Source organism: Notolepis coatsorum (genome assembly GCF_963971535.1).
Source record: "Notolepis coatsorum genome assembly, chromosome: 13".
Classification (NCBI taxonomy): domain Eukaryota; kingdom Metazoa; phylum Chordata; class Actinopteri; order Aulopiformes; family Paralepididae; genus Notolepis; species Notolepis coatsorum.
The window spans coordinates 33,712,748-33,727,975 of NC_140177.1; the positions used below are offsets into that span (position 1 = coordinate 33,712,748).

At 42.3% G+C, this 15,228-nt stretch overlaps 1 protein-coding gene across 1 annotated transcript in view; it reads left to right on the top strand.

Moving 5' to 3' along the window:
- Positions 1 to 7,840: 7,840 nt before the first annotated feature.
- Positions 7,841 to 15,228, top strand: part of ttpa (tocopherol (alpha) transfer protein) — a 37,439-nt gene continuing 30,051 nt past the window's right edge. Inside the window, exon 1 of the mRNA XM_084327211.1 lies at positions 7,841 to 8,071. Within this exon, the coding sequence (XP_084183337.1) occupies positions 7,859 to 8,071 (213 nt within the window). The 5' untranslated portion in view covers positions 7,841 to 7,858. The remainder of the gene's footprint in view (positions 8,072 to 15,228) is intronic.

Genomic DNA, 15,228 nt, shown 5'->3' on the forward strand with positions numbered 1-15,228 from the left:
CAAGGGAACACAAACCCCCAAGATATCTGAAAGATTATGCCCGGAGAGGTAGTGACGAGGATGATAGTACACTCGCCAGTATTGATTACTGCTACCGAGCGGTGTGTGGCGTGCCTCAGTCCTTTAAGGAAGCCATAGTGTCCCCAGAGTCGAGTAAGAAGGAGAGAGCGATGGACGAGGAGACGAAGTCCTTAGAGGACAACCACACCTTTACCCTCACCAAATTGCCAGAGGGCAGACAGACAGTGGGAGGGAAGTGGGTGAACTCAATCAAGGAAGGGATCGAAGGCCACGAAAAGTACAAAGCGAGATTTGTAGCTAAGGGTTTCAGTCAGAGGGAGGGGATAGACTATGGTGAAACATTCTCCCCCACAGCCAACCTGACCAGTGTAAGGGTAGTGGTTCAGAAAGCAGCTGAGGACAATCTGATTTTACATCAGATGGATGTGAAGACAGCCTATCTGCACGCACCCATAGATAGGGAGATATATATGGAACAACCTGAAGGTTACGAAAAGAAAGGGGGGAAGCTAGTGTGCAAGCTAGAAAAATCCATTTACGGCCTGAAACAGTCTGGGCGAAATTGGAACGAGATGCTTCACACATGCCTCATCGAGGATCACTTCCTACAGAATCCAGTAGACCCCTGTGTTTACTCAAGGGAGTCAAAAGAGTCAGGAAAAGTGATAATCGTCATTTGGGTGGATGATTTGATCATCGCAGCAGACAACTCTAGGAACCTAGATCAGGTGAAAGGTATGCTCTCCACCAGATTCAAAATGAAAGACCTTGGCAGCCTTGGCAGGTTAAAGCATTTCCTAGGCATGGACTTTGAGCAGTCGGAAAATTGTGTAACAGTATCCCAGAAGAGATATGTGGAAAAGATCCTGAAACTTTTTGACATGCAGGAATGTAGAACAAGGGAAACACCATGTGATCAGAAACTTGATTATCAGGAGGATGCTCAGAAACTGACAGATGTAAAAATGTACAGGGAAGCCATGGGTAGCCTCATCTACTTAACAACATGTACCCGCCCTGACCTATGTTTTGTAGTGAGTAAGTTGTCACAGCACTTTGCTGATCCCACAGAGGAACACTGGATCACGGTAAAACATGTTTTTTGTTATCTCAAAGGTACAGTAGATAAACTACTTTGTTTCAGAAAGAGCAGCGGAGGCTTAGGGCTTAAAGCCTACAGTGATGCAGACTGGGCTGCTGACATCACAGATAGAAGGAGTACTACTGGATACTGTGTTAGTTTAAACACAAACAGCTCACTGGTTTCATGGAAAACAAAGAAGCAGCCCACAGTGGCACTGTCAACTTGTGAAGCCGAATACATGGCCCTGGCCATGACGATACAGGAGTGTATTTATCTAGAACAACTGCTCAGAGGGATGGATAACTATGTATATAAGAAAACTGTTGTTTATGAGGACAACCAGGGTACTAAAGCCATTGCGAGAAACCCTGTGTGTCGACAGAGGTGTAAGCATATGGATATAAAGTACCATTTCATCAGATCTGTCATCAGAGAAGAAAGGATGACACTGGTTTATTGTCCAACAGATGACATGGTAGCAGACGCTATGACGGAGCCTGCTTCAAAATTGAAACTGAGGAGATTTGCAGAGGTCATGTTTGGTGTGTAAATATTGACTGCCATACTCTTTTTGATGTTCTAAGACTATGTTATTTTCTTTGTAAATTGTTTTGAAGAGTTCATACAGTGTACTAAGCAACCATACGTGGGAGTGTTGAATCTAGAGGGTGTATGTATGGTTGTAACTAACTGTAACTGTCCTCTACTACTCCCATGACTGCATACATATCTGTGTCCACTGGAGGGCGGTATAGGCAGAGCTTCTACTGTCTACGCCAGGTTGGGAGTATATAAATCTTGGTTCCCTCCTACTTTTTTTTCTTCCCACACATGCCTCTCCCGGAGAGGAGAACACATGAGCTGTTGTGGTATGAGTCAATGTGAATGAATAAATCGCTGCCAGCAGAGCAAGGCCAAAGATGGAAACCATGCCTCTTGTACAGATTATTGTCGCCCCATAGCCATTTCTGTTAACAGTTACCTACTAGCTAACAGCTTGACGCTGATGAACAGTAGAGAGAGGGAAGCCAGCGTGGAGAGCGTCTCAGCCAATCACAGCACGATATCGGAGGCCACAGCCGTTCATCATACTATGGGCAGTGGTGCTTTCATAAGGGGTTGCACTGTGTTTTAATGATGTCACGTGCTCCTGCGCATGCGCATAAATGACCCTCGCGAATAAAGACGATGCCTAATTGCCTCTAGGAATTCAAAGGATTTGTATGAATGGTCCAACTGTAGTATTTGAACACACCTGACGACCTGAGCTATTGTTATGCAAAGTAGCCAGGTGGGTACTGAGTGGACATTCTTGTGTGCACGTGCGTGCACATCCATGGACTGTGCATGTGTGCAGGGGTGCAGTGGTAATTTTCATCCATCCAACCTGATGTTATCGTTGGGAATGGGTCTGAGCTCGCAAAAGGGCAAATACCGCCGCGTATCATCTCCCGGATGGTATTGCACATCATTGGATTGGATTGGCTGGGGATGTTCATCAGAAAAAAAACTGCGGTCCGGGTGGGAGCAGCTTGGATTATGTGTTTTGGACTATAACGTTGGATCAATAAACGCGATCAATATTTGGAATGGCGATCAGGAATTGGATTAATCTTTTTGCAGAACATCAGATGTCAGGTAAGGAATCTATGTTAACCAGTATTGGGTTAATCAGATGTTTTTTCACAGCGGTCACAACGTGTGTGTGTGTGTGTGCGTGCCGTTGGCGAGGAGCAAGGCACGGATAAACGATTTTTCAGCCCGCTTCTCTAGCGTGCATAAGGACACATATACTATCGATAATCTAGCGTTTATTTGAAAATGATTCATAAATCAGCCGGAAAATGACAACGTGTTTTGTGTATTCCACTAAAGGGCTATTATCGCGTCTTTCTCTGGAATTACTAGAAATCTCAAACTATACTCGTATTCAAAACGGTATAAAATGGAAATGTACCAATGAATAAACTATCTGTTTCGTACATGTTGACTGCAAGCAAGTCATTGATAAGCGACGGGTGTATTAGACCCATAGCCATAATTTAAGATATAGTTTAAGCATTCGCAAATATCCCTGTCCTCCCATTGATTAAAGCGCTGGCCTACAAGCCCTAATTTGGTCATATCCGGCCGGCTCTGAATGTGTTAACATTCCACAAATAAACTTTTTCTCACTGAATTTACATTGACATTGTACTGGTTCTTTAAGCAACATTTTCCTTTTATGACAGATTTTAAACAAAGGGACATTTCATGAGGTAATAATGTCCATGTAATCAAATAGTAATTCAATTAATTTGTTAGACTGTCTGTCTGGAGCAGGGGCGTATTTGGCACGGGGGACTTGGGAATGGGTCCCCCCCATTTTTTCAGAATGCAGTTAATGTCTCCCCCCCGTCTGACTACCTGTATGCAAAGAGTAGTAGATGGGGGTCGCATTTGCACGGGCCAAGTACCCACTCGCTAAAGTACTCGTCTTTGCATAATAATAGCTCGGGTCGTCCCCTCAGCCGAGGTGTGTGTTAAAATACGTCATCACATACGGTATAAAGAGAGATAAGATAAGACATTCAGTGCTATGTCCGACTCCTACCTGCGTGCAGCAACAACGAGATGGCACCGTCGCCCAAGAGGAGAAAGCTACTTCTTCAAAGCAAACTAAGTTTTGCTACGCTGTCGCCCGGAGCTAAACCAGCAGCAGTGACGACACCACCACGAAACAGGAAGGCAAGTAACAGCATTTTAGCAGATTTTCTTTTTTTAATATAGGCCTAATGTATTTGTCCAGATTGACTATATAGCTATAGCTATTTGCCTGTTTGTTTCTCTTGAAAATAATCGTGGTTCATAAGTCCATGATTGATTGATTGATTGAAAAGTTTATTAACAGATTGCAGAATGGGTACAGTACAGTACAGCTCAATACATAAATTGTTAAGAGGATGCAGACCTGAGAAAGACTTTCGTCTTGTTTCCATCAGGGTCCCCCATTTTCAATTCATCATATGACACACACGACATACAGATAGACAGTACTGCTACATCTATACATTTATGACATACCAGATTTTCAAATACAGTACTGTTTGTGATACTAAAAAAATCCAGAAAAAGAGTATACATTTGACATAGAAACTGTGCATTGGAGGAGGTTGGGTAGGTGGGGTGGGGCTGTACATTGGAGGTGGGGGGGGGGGGGGGGGTAGGATACAACCCCATTGTAATCATCCTGACAAAATAATGATGAATTGAAAATGGGGGACCCTGATGTAAACAAGACTAAATTCTTTCTCTGGTCTGCATCCCCTTAACAATTGTGTGTATTGAGCCGTACTGTATTGTACCCATTCTGCAATCTGTTAATACAATTTCCAATCAATCAATCAATAATGGGAATGGAACACTGGTGCATTAATGTTTTATTAATGTACGCTGTCCCCATGGTTCAAATAAATAAAGTTAGTAAACCTATACCCGTGTTCTAATGGTTTCTCTCTTTTTGGGTTTGTTTATTCTGCAGGTGGATGCAAATAAGCCATATCAGCCCAATCCAAGAGAAATACCAGGTCAAACACTGGCAAACAAAACGCTACGTTTCCAAGAGAAATGGTTTAAAGCATTTTCTTGGATTCACTACAGTCATACACACAGTGGAGTCCTGTGCTTTTATTGTGCAAAAGCATTTCAACGTGAGAAGTCTACCCTGGCGAAATACACTGATCCAGCATTTGTTTCTGCTGGATTCAGAAACTGGAAAAAGGCTGTGGAGAGATTTACTGATCATACAAACAGCAAGTCTCATAAGCTTGCAGTTATGCAACATTATCAGAAACCAAATCCTATTAATGCTCAGCTTTCTAGTGCTTTGGCAGCATCACAGCAAAAAGCCATGTCATGCTTGAAGAAGATCATGAGCAGTGTGCAATTCCTGGGCAGACAAGGTCTGGCTCTCAGAGGCCATGAATCAGATCAAGGAAATCTGTCTCAGTTACTCAGGATGAGATCAGCTGATGACTCCAAGTTGTTTGAGTGGCTTAATTCACGTGTCGATTACACAAGCCCCCAAATCCAAAATGAAATGTTGAACATAATGGCAAAATCCATCATTAGAGATATAGCCACTGAAATCAGATCACAACCACAGTTGCAATACTCCATCATTATTGATGGAACACAGGACATCACTGGGACCGAACAGGAATCAATCTGTCTTCGCTATGTTGACCACAACCTTATTCCCCATGAAGAATTTGTTGGTTTATATGAAGTGTCGCTCACAACTGGACAAAACCTAGCAAATGTAGCCAAAGATGTGCTGCTTCGTCTTGGTTTGTCTCTTGATGGGCTCCGGGGACAGACATATGATGGAGCAGCAAACATGTCCGGAAAATATTCTGGTGCACAAGCCTATATTTCACAAGCACAGCCACTGGCTCTGTATGTACACTGTGGTCCTCACTGTGTTAATTTGATAACACAGGCAACTTGCACAGCTTCATCTGTAGTCCGTGATGCTCTGCAATGGGTCCATGAATTGGGGCGTCTGTTTGGACTTTCAGGCAAGTTCAAGAACATCTTCAGCAACATTGCCACATCTTCACATGGATCCTTCACCACACTGAAGCCGATGTGTCCTACACGGTGGACTGTGCGAGTCGCAGCAGTGCATGCAGTCCTCAATCAGTATGCGGCAGTGTTACTCAGCTTGGAAGAGATGGCTTCAACTGGCTCTGAATCAGCTACAAAGGCAAATGGTCTGCTTGACAGATTCCAGAAAGGAAACACAGTTCTGGGACTCCATCTTGCTTTGGAGGTTCTTGAGGCAATGGAATGCCTCAACAAATCCTTGCAAAGGCGAACCACCACAATCACAGGGATGCAGGCTGCAGTAGAGTGTGTCAAGACAGCTCTCCACAAGAAACGAACAGAGGAAAGATTCCAACAGGTATATGTCACAAATATAACAGTACTATATATGTATGTCCCTATCCTATGTTATAAATGTCATTAAGAATTGAAAATCCTGACTAATAATGATGAATTGAAAATGGGGGACCCTAATGTAAACAAGACTAAATTCTTTCTCTGGTCTGCATCCCCTTAACAATTGTGTGTATTGAGCTGTACTGTATTGTACCCATTCTGCAATCTGTTAAATAAAATTTTCATTCATTCACAGATATTTGACAACACCGCAAAGCTGGTCACCTCACTAAACATCGATCCGATGGAAATGCCTCGTATCCGCAACCCTCCAAAACGTCTAACTGGTGACGCTGCAGCACATGTCCCAGCAACTTCTGTGGACTTCTTCAGAGGGGAGTTCTTCAAAATACTGGACACAGCAGATCTGCAATTCCGAGAGCGGTTTAATCAAAGAAGCTTTGAAGTGCTTCAGAAGTTGGAGGGTGTGCTTATTAGGGGAGAAAGTGATGACATTGTGGACAAGTATCCAGAGATGAACAGGAGGATGCTGGATGTTCAGCTAGCCATGTTCAAAGCAACTAACACCTATGCATCAAGCACAGAAGCTGCAGACATCCTGAGAGGCATGTTGCCTGAAGTCAGAGGTCTTTTTGATCAGGTGGAGGTCCTTGTGAGGCTGTTGCTGGTTGTTCCCTCATCCTCTGCTGAAGCTGAGAGGAGTTTCAGCGGACTCCGGAGGTTGAAGACCTGGCTTCGCAACTCCATGAAGCAGAAAAGGTTGAACAGTGTGGCAGTTTGTCATATACATCAAGAAAGAGTTGATGCCTTTGACATTAGAGAACTCTGTGAGGAATTCATCTCTGCCCATGATCGGAGACAACATGTCTTTGGAAGCATTGGATGAGTTTAAATGTGAAAATGTCAATTTAAATAATGGAGAAGTCACTTTAAAGGAATGAGGTATATAAAGTCACTTTAAGGAAAGAACAGATGTGGCTCTTGTATAATATAGTTTAGATACATTAAGTATAATAATGACAAAGTTAAAATTGTATAGTAGTCTACATAGAAACAGGTTTGTTATATAACTTATGTACCAGTGCATAAGAGTGATTTATGTTAATGTTTTGTACCTGTAATTAAATTTGATTAAAAGTGATTGGTGATAGATAAAGGTGATAGATACATTAAGAGCTAAAATTGTATATTGTATAGTAGTGTTTCTCAGGAACCTAGCATGTATTTTTTTTTTATCATGCATATCTTGTATTACTGTGTTCATAATTGCTAATTGAAGCACCATATAATAAATGTTCTTTCACCATAAACCTTTCAAATTTGTTTATTATTTGTCACAACAATACTTGTTTCTGTATGAGCTCAAAAAAAGTCAACCAACGAACTAGATTCTTGTACCGGATCTCCTCTCTGGTAAACAAGAATACCCTGAAGACTCTGGCAGGAGCACTCTGGAGGTGCAGTCAAGGAGAGGGGCCAAGAGAGACTTCTTGTGCACAGGACCCAGAATGTAATTTAACGCCCCTGAGTGGTTACAGGCTCAATGCTTCAACTTTCACCAACTCAATGAGACTTGAACAGACAGTTTTCATCATGACACGTACTGTAGTTGTGTAGTGGCTATTTACAGGGAAACATGGTGGCGCATTTCTCAGATTGCACCAGCCAGCAGCGCCCTCCCTCTCTCTCTTCTCCCCCCCCCCCTCTCTCTCTCTTCTCCCCCTTTCTCTCTCTCTCTCTCTCTCGCAACTCTCAGACGAGTTTTTCTACACTACCCTCGTTGGGGTCTAAATGTGATCCAGATCGGACATGAACCGCGTCGGAGAGCAGACCGGTCCCGTTCTGACGGGAGCGCAACTCAACGATCTACCGGACCAATCCAGCACGGTCCAACCGTATCTGGTTGGGCTCAGACAGCGGGCTCAGGCGGAACTGGACCCGCTACACATTCTGGACTTTTCAGACGGATTCCTGATCCGGTTCCTGCGGGCTCGAGACTTCGACCTGCAGCTGTCTCTAAAGGTGGGTCTGACTCTGGACTAGAGGCTTAAGGTACCGATCCCGTTACATTTTGTGCAAAATAAGAGAGGAGACTGTTGGCAGCGGTAAAGAGTTTGGGAAGAACTTAAACTTAGGGGTTAAACAGGCTATAGTATCATAAAACCCATAACCACCAGATAACCACATTATATTGGAACAACAATGGTATTTTTTGTATATAGAAGGCTGTCGGGTTCTAAACTGCATCAAACAGGGAAGAAAGACTTCGGTTTTAAAGTGTGTGAGTATAAATTATATTTCTTTCAACCTTATTGTCGGGTTGGACTTCTTATCAATCAATATTTGTATTTTTTATTTATTTTATTTAGTCTATTTTATGCTCGTTTTTTGTCCATTTTACAGCTGTGAAGCACTTAGGGCTGCAATTATTGTATGCCATGTGCTATACAAATAACGTGTATTAATATTATTATTTATATTGATTTGGTGGTAATACAACACATGTCAACCTTTTAGGGTGAGAGTCATTAAAGTGATCTCGCCAGGTAGGTAGCTCAACGAGGAAATGAATGAAGCGCGACATTACAGTGAAATAAAAAACTAAAAACTAAAAAAAAAACTACAATGAAAATCGTGTTTTTCGACCGCATTATATTTTCAACAGAAGGTATGTTGATGACCCAAAATGTTAGAACTATTTTTGTTGTTGTGAAAATGATGACTAAAGCGCTTTATACATATCAACAAAACATAACCATTTCAGCTTAGTGGTTCAAAAACACCCAGAGCAGCTGTGACAATTTATTTATTTATTTATTTATTTGTTTACATTTTAAAGCGTCATGGTGATACTAACTTGGCATCTCCTTTCAATGAGTGTCGGTGACCTATGGCCAAACTCTGGTAATACAGTATGTCTCTCGCTCAAAGAGGTTGCTCTAAAACACCTACTGTACAACAAATCAAATGATGCATCTGAAGCTCCTGACATTAAGATTCCACAATAAGCTTGTTCTGACAACATTGTTGTTGTAGGAAGGATTAGAGAAGTCATGGCTTCCTGGCAAGTTGAAGTTATGGTGTTTGCAGTTTGGTTTATTCCCTAAGTTGATATGGCCATTGTCAGTATATGAAGTGCCAATATCAAAGGTGGAAAGGCTTGAGAGATTGGTTAAGGTGCTGTAAGTGGTATATGTTTGTTAAAATAAGTGTATAGCTCTACATTCTGACAGCCATCACTGATATAGTGTCTGGTCAGTAACTTGGGTCTCCCAGTCCCTCAGCACTGCAGTAAACACAAAATAAATGTCCTGGTATCCGATTCCCACTGTACAACTGTACAAACAAAACTGTACATTGGATTATTGACAAGACCATACTTGGTAATTTACTGTACATTGGAGGGGGTTGTGTTCGGACATTTACAGGGGCCAGTTTCGAGTTGCAGTCTCCCTTAGGTGTTTTTTGAGAGTGTTTTTGAAAGTGGGTAGTGATTCACATTCCTTTACAGCTTTGGGTAGGGCGTTCCACATTGATGTGGCATAATTGCGAAACGTGTTTAGTCCCTTGTTTGAGCCGAATCTGGGTTTAACATTATTTGTGGAGCTCCCTCTGGTGTTGTGATCGTGGTATTCACTGACCTTTGGGAAGTATTTTGACATGTACATGGGTACCTTGGTCGTGTAGTGTATCTTGTAGACCAGGCCCATTGCAAGTTGCTGTACTCTGTCGTCTACTCTAAGCCATCCTAGGTTGTCAAAGTGGGCAGGGGTGAGGTGGGTTCTAGGAGTAAGGTCAAGCAGTAGTCTGACCAGTTTGTTTTGAGATGTTTGTAATTTTGTTTTTAGCGCCTTTGAGGTGCTTTGGTACCATGAGGTGCAAGCATAGTCGTAGTACCCTTGAATGAGTGCTCCTGCTAGAGTCTTCAGGGTATTCTTGTTTACCAGTGAGGAGATCCGGTACAAGAAACGAGTTCGTTGGTTGACTTTTTTTATTACATTGGATGCCATTTTGTCACAGGAAAGATTTGCCTCTAGGATGGAACCCAGGTAGGTAATATCTTCTTTCCTTGTGACAATATTGTCACCCACTGTAACTGAGAAGCCGTCGGTCTTGCTGAGTTTTTTATTTGAACCGAAGAGAATGGACTCTGTTTTGCCCATGTGTAATGATAGTTTGTTATCAGCGAGCCATATGCAGATTTTGCCTAGTTCTGAGCTGAGGGTTTTTTCAACCTGTAACTTGTTCTTGTCAGAGACCAGCAGGGCTGAGTCGTCCGCAAACAGGAACAAGTTGCAGTCACAAGCTGACGACATGTCATTTGCATAAATTAGGAACAGTAGCGGACCTAGTATGCTTCCTTGTGGAACACCACAGCTTACTGTGAGGGGGGGGGATAGGGTACCGTTTACCTCCACCATCTGCTCTCTCCCCTCCAGGTAGGATTGCATCCAGCTCACTGATAGACTATCAAAACCAATTGCTTTTAGCTTGTCAATCAGAATGGTGTGATTGACAGTGTCGAAGGCCTTTTGTAGGTCCAGCATGACCATGCCGCAGTATTTGCCCGCGTCCACCTCTTGTTTGATGTGGTCGTTTAAATAGAGAAGGCATGTGTCAGTGGAGTGGGATGTTCTGAAGCCAGATTGGAATTCGTAGATTCGATTTTTTTCCGCAAGGTATTTTTCGACCTGTTCGTATAAAAAATGTTCCATGACTTTCGAGATGGAGGTAAGGATAGAAACAGGGCGGTAGTTGCCTGGGTCTAATTTACTGCCTTTTTTTGTGCAGAGGGGTCACTCTCGCAATTTTGAAGTCCTTGGGGACGTGTCCCTGTTTTATGGAGAGGTTTATTATGTGTGTGATGACTGGGGTGATGGCGGCTGCTGAGTCTCTGAGGAATTTGGAGGGGATGTTGTCATGGCCAGTGGCCTTGTTAGGTTGGAGGGCGCTCAGTTTTTTGAGTACCTCATCTGTTGTTACCATTTCCAGTTTGAAGTCGTCTTTGTGGACGCCTAGGTTCTTGTAGTATGCTACTATGTGTTCTACCCCTCTACAGCACCTTTAGTTTGTCTATTAGGGAATGGCTAGGAGTTATTTTGTGTATTAGTAGTGTGGCATTGTATGGGGAAAGGTATTCTCCAAAGATACAGTAGTTAGGAACTTGATCCCAAATCTAACTAGAAGGAGGAAATGGAACCCAAGACAGGTACAGGAAACAGAGGCAGCTTTTAGGCATACAGACAAGCTGGGGCTCGGCTCAGGGAAGCCAGCATGGAGTAAAGCAGTTCCCACAGAACAGAGGAGGCTGGTAGTGGAGGCGCAGGTACAGCGACAAGAGGAAGTAGTGAGCTGTACAAAGGCTGTGGCCCAGGCTAAGCAGGGGCAGTGGATCTGTGTAGAGAAGACGAAGATTAGCTGGAAGGACCTGTGGAGTATGGAGGAAAACTTTTAGTGAATTCCTAATAGGAGCTACTTTTTTTTTTGATCCACTTTTTCTCCCATTTTTCTATATTTTCTCCCATCCCAATTTCGTATCATCCAATTCAACCCTCCCCTGTCACGAACGCGGTTTCTTGCCTCCCACAAGCCGGCTGCAATGTGGACTAAGTCATACATAGCACAAGTTCCCTCCGGTACTTGAGGTAACAGCAGTCGCATCTTTTCACCTGCGCAGCTCGATCTCTCAGTGGCGAGGAGTAACGCGTGGGAGGCTCACGCTGCCCCCGACACTTCCTGATTCTACTGCGCAGGCGCACCAACCGACCTGTAGGAGTCGCTGTCCACAACGCCCGATCCCCACCCATCAGTTTCCCACCCCCTAATACGGCCAATGTGTATTAGTATGAACGACCAGCTAAACTGAAAGCAATGTGGAGCGCTGGGCTCGAACAGGCGAGCCCAGCGTCTCCGCATTCGTGGCGAGCGCCTTGTCCACTACGCCACGTAGCCGCGCCCTAATAGGAGCTACTTATGATGTGCTGCCATCACCACAGAACCTAAAACAGTGGGTAGATGGGGACCCGTCATGTCCACTGTGTTCAGAGACAGCAACTTTGAGAAGTAGAAGAGTACAGATGAATTCAGGATGTAATGGGATGGAGGGTGCAGCCATTCAATTTGTCCGTGAGGGAGAGAAAGGTATAGGCATGAGTCAGGCCACCTAAATGGAGCTACTGATTGGGAGATGCCGGTAGATTTGGGAAGGAAAACTCATTGTTCCACGAGAGATAGTTAGCACTAACTTGAGGCCTGACCTAGTATTATAGTTTATTTTATAGAACTGACCACGTGATCTGTTTAGGTCTCTAGATGGGTGCAGTGGTGAATTTACCCGCCAATTTGATCACTTTTACCCCCACTGTAGACTCTCACTGTAGACTCTAGGGCTGACCTTCAAATTTGTTTCTGGAATTCGAAGCTTCGGGGCGGAGATACAAACAAAAAAATTATAATAATTTATTATTCTTTTTATTTTTTTATGTTGTGGGACTTGTACAGCACTTTGTTCAACTTTGTCAGTGCTGTAAAGTTTAAACCTTTTTAAATCTTAGATAAACAAAACACTTTGCTTTCATGAAATATTGTAAGCCGTCATTTGAGGCTTTATAAAAGCAGCACAATAAACACAAATCTGTCAGTGCCGAGTCCGACCTCATCTTAAATAACAAACAGCATTGCTTGTTGTAATTAACAAAGAGAGGCAGAGTTGATTTAGCAAAAATAATATATAATTATATATATATTTAATATAAATAATCGAATTTTATTTTCATATTCGAATCCCATGCCCATCGAACGAAGCTTCAAAGTATTTAAGACAGCCCTAGTAGACTCTTACTGTAGACTCTCACTGTAGACTCTTACTGTAGACTCTCACTGTAGACTCACTGTAGACTCACTATAGACTCACTGTAGAAAATAAAAATTTCTTTTCCAGGGCTTTTTTTGCCCCCCTTAATTGATTTTCGGGGGCTTTTTTTGTATTTCGGGGGCACAGAATTTTTATGATGAGAATTAACAAAGATTATAAAACATTGTCGACACTTTCTTTTACAGTCTTCGTCCCTATGTTTGATAACGCATTGTCTGCCACGCAGTATGCCTATCTTTGTGCCCTCTCTGCCACCTCTGTAAGCCTATGAAGTGGCTCACCTTCTTTGCAGGGCTATAACTTTTTAGTTATTATAGCTATATCGACATTATTATGGCCCATTCAACATCAGGTATCTATCGTTCCGGATGTGGGAACGTTATATTTTTCCATTCATACATTGTCGTGTTAGTACCCTCGTGAATATAAGCATGTTTTTGGAGTGTATAGCAGTCATTCCTAAAACGCGAGTTATAGGCCCCGACACATATGATACATTATCGATTGGCGTTTTGTTCCTATACACCAGGGGTAGGCAACCCTAGGCACGCGTGCCTGCATAGGCACAGGGGGCAGCAGTTAAAAAAATATATATATAATTTTTTTTTTTTTTTTTTGCTTTGAAATATTATAGTGAACTATTTTGCACTGTTGTCGCATTTATCTTGTTGAAATCCTACCACATATTTAATTGAGATCCCTTATTTGTTTATTATTTCAATTTAGTTAGAAATACATTGCTACATCATTCAGTAACATTTGCAGAGCCTTATAACAAAAACATTATTACGGTCACCATTGTGACCAGTGGGATTAATCAACACATTTTATTATTTATTTTTCCATTTCATTGAACATTGCACATGCTAAAAGCCATTTTTTTACTCAAAATGTGAGTATTACCAAGTCAACTTGTGTTCTTAAAACAATGACAATAAACATAGTTTTATTAGGTTGAAATAATGTGGTTGTGTACTTATTTTTCTGTTAACTTATTATGGATTGAAAACTGAAAACCTTAATGCACAGTAACTGAACTCAATATTTTTATATTGTTAACTTATAACTTATTATTATAATTTTTTTTACAGTGTAGTCTTGCGATCAATCAAAACTTATTTACACGATATACCTCACATTCACCCTCCATTCACATCCTGGTGTTCTCCTGGTGTTCTCCATTAGGCCTGTAGGTGGAGCTATGACAGCACACGTACAGTACACACACCGATGGTGTGTGATGTGTCCAAAAATGAATGGGCAAATGTGAGTGAAATGGTCGCACTGTATGCAGCCGTTTGTCTGCATTGCATTCCCCCCCCCCCTCAACTCAGATTTAGGGTTGATACAACCATCATAATACTATTGTTAATAATAACAATAATGATGTAATAATGTAAATATTATCATTAAAAATACTTGATTATGAGAAAAAAAATTACGATGCATGGAATATTGTTGAGGCACACTAGTTACAACTATATTTCAAACAGGCACTCCATGTCAAAAAGGTTGCTGACCCCTGCTATACACGCTATATTAAAAAATTCAAATGTATATGATCGGTATACATTATGCTTCATCATGCGTGAAGGAAAGGGGGGGGGGGGGTAGTTTATAATTCCTTGATTGTCAGTAACGGCTTTTTTTAGTATGGGTTGATACGTTGATCAGATGGATTGCAGTGAAATAAATAAACAATCAAGCTGAAAATAACGTTAGATTCCTCTTACCGCCGATGAGTCTGGAGGAAAATTTTTTTGATTATTCGATGTCGATCTGCTAGATCCATTTTTCCGTTTGTATGACGCAATAAACGCCGAAATCATATTGATTCTTGCGTTTCGAAAGCGATCCAATGCACTCGAGTGTGTATCTAGACCCACGTAACAATATATCTCTGGCGGAGGATTTTTCACGATGCACCGAGCGCCACTTCCGGTTTGGCGTGGAGTGTATTGAGGCGTTGCAATATCAGACCAGGGTCCAGCTGCGTCCCGGAGGGAGGCTGGATGAATTATGAATGCCATGGCAAAAAAATTAAATATTGATCCCAAAAACGAGTTCCCTCGTTGTTGGCGCACAACGATTGGCGGGCAATAACGAGTATACTCGTTGTTGGCGCACAATGTGTTAATGTCTCCATATATATGGCTCTACGCTAACCTTTTTCCCAAGGAGCACAGTGAAAATTGTTCAAGTAACACAGAGTTTATTAACAAACTATTTATTACATGCATATTATACTGTGCGCAGGGGCGTAACTTGCGGGGGGGTCCCCGGAAAATGTCCCCCGCATGATTTC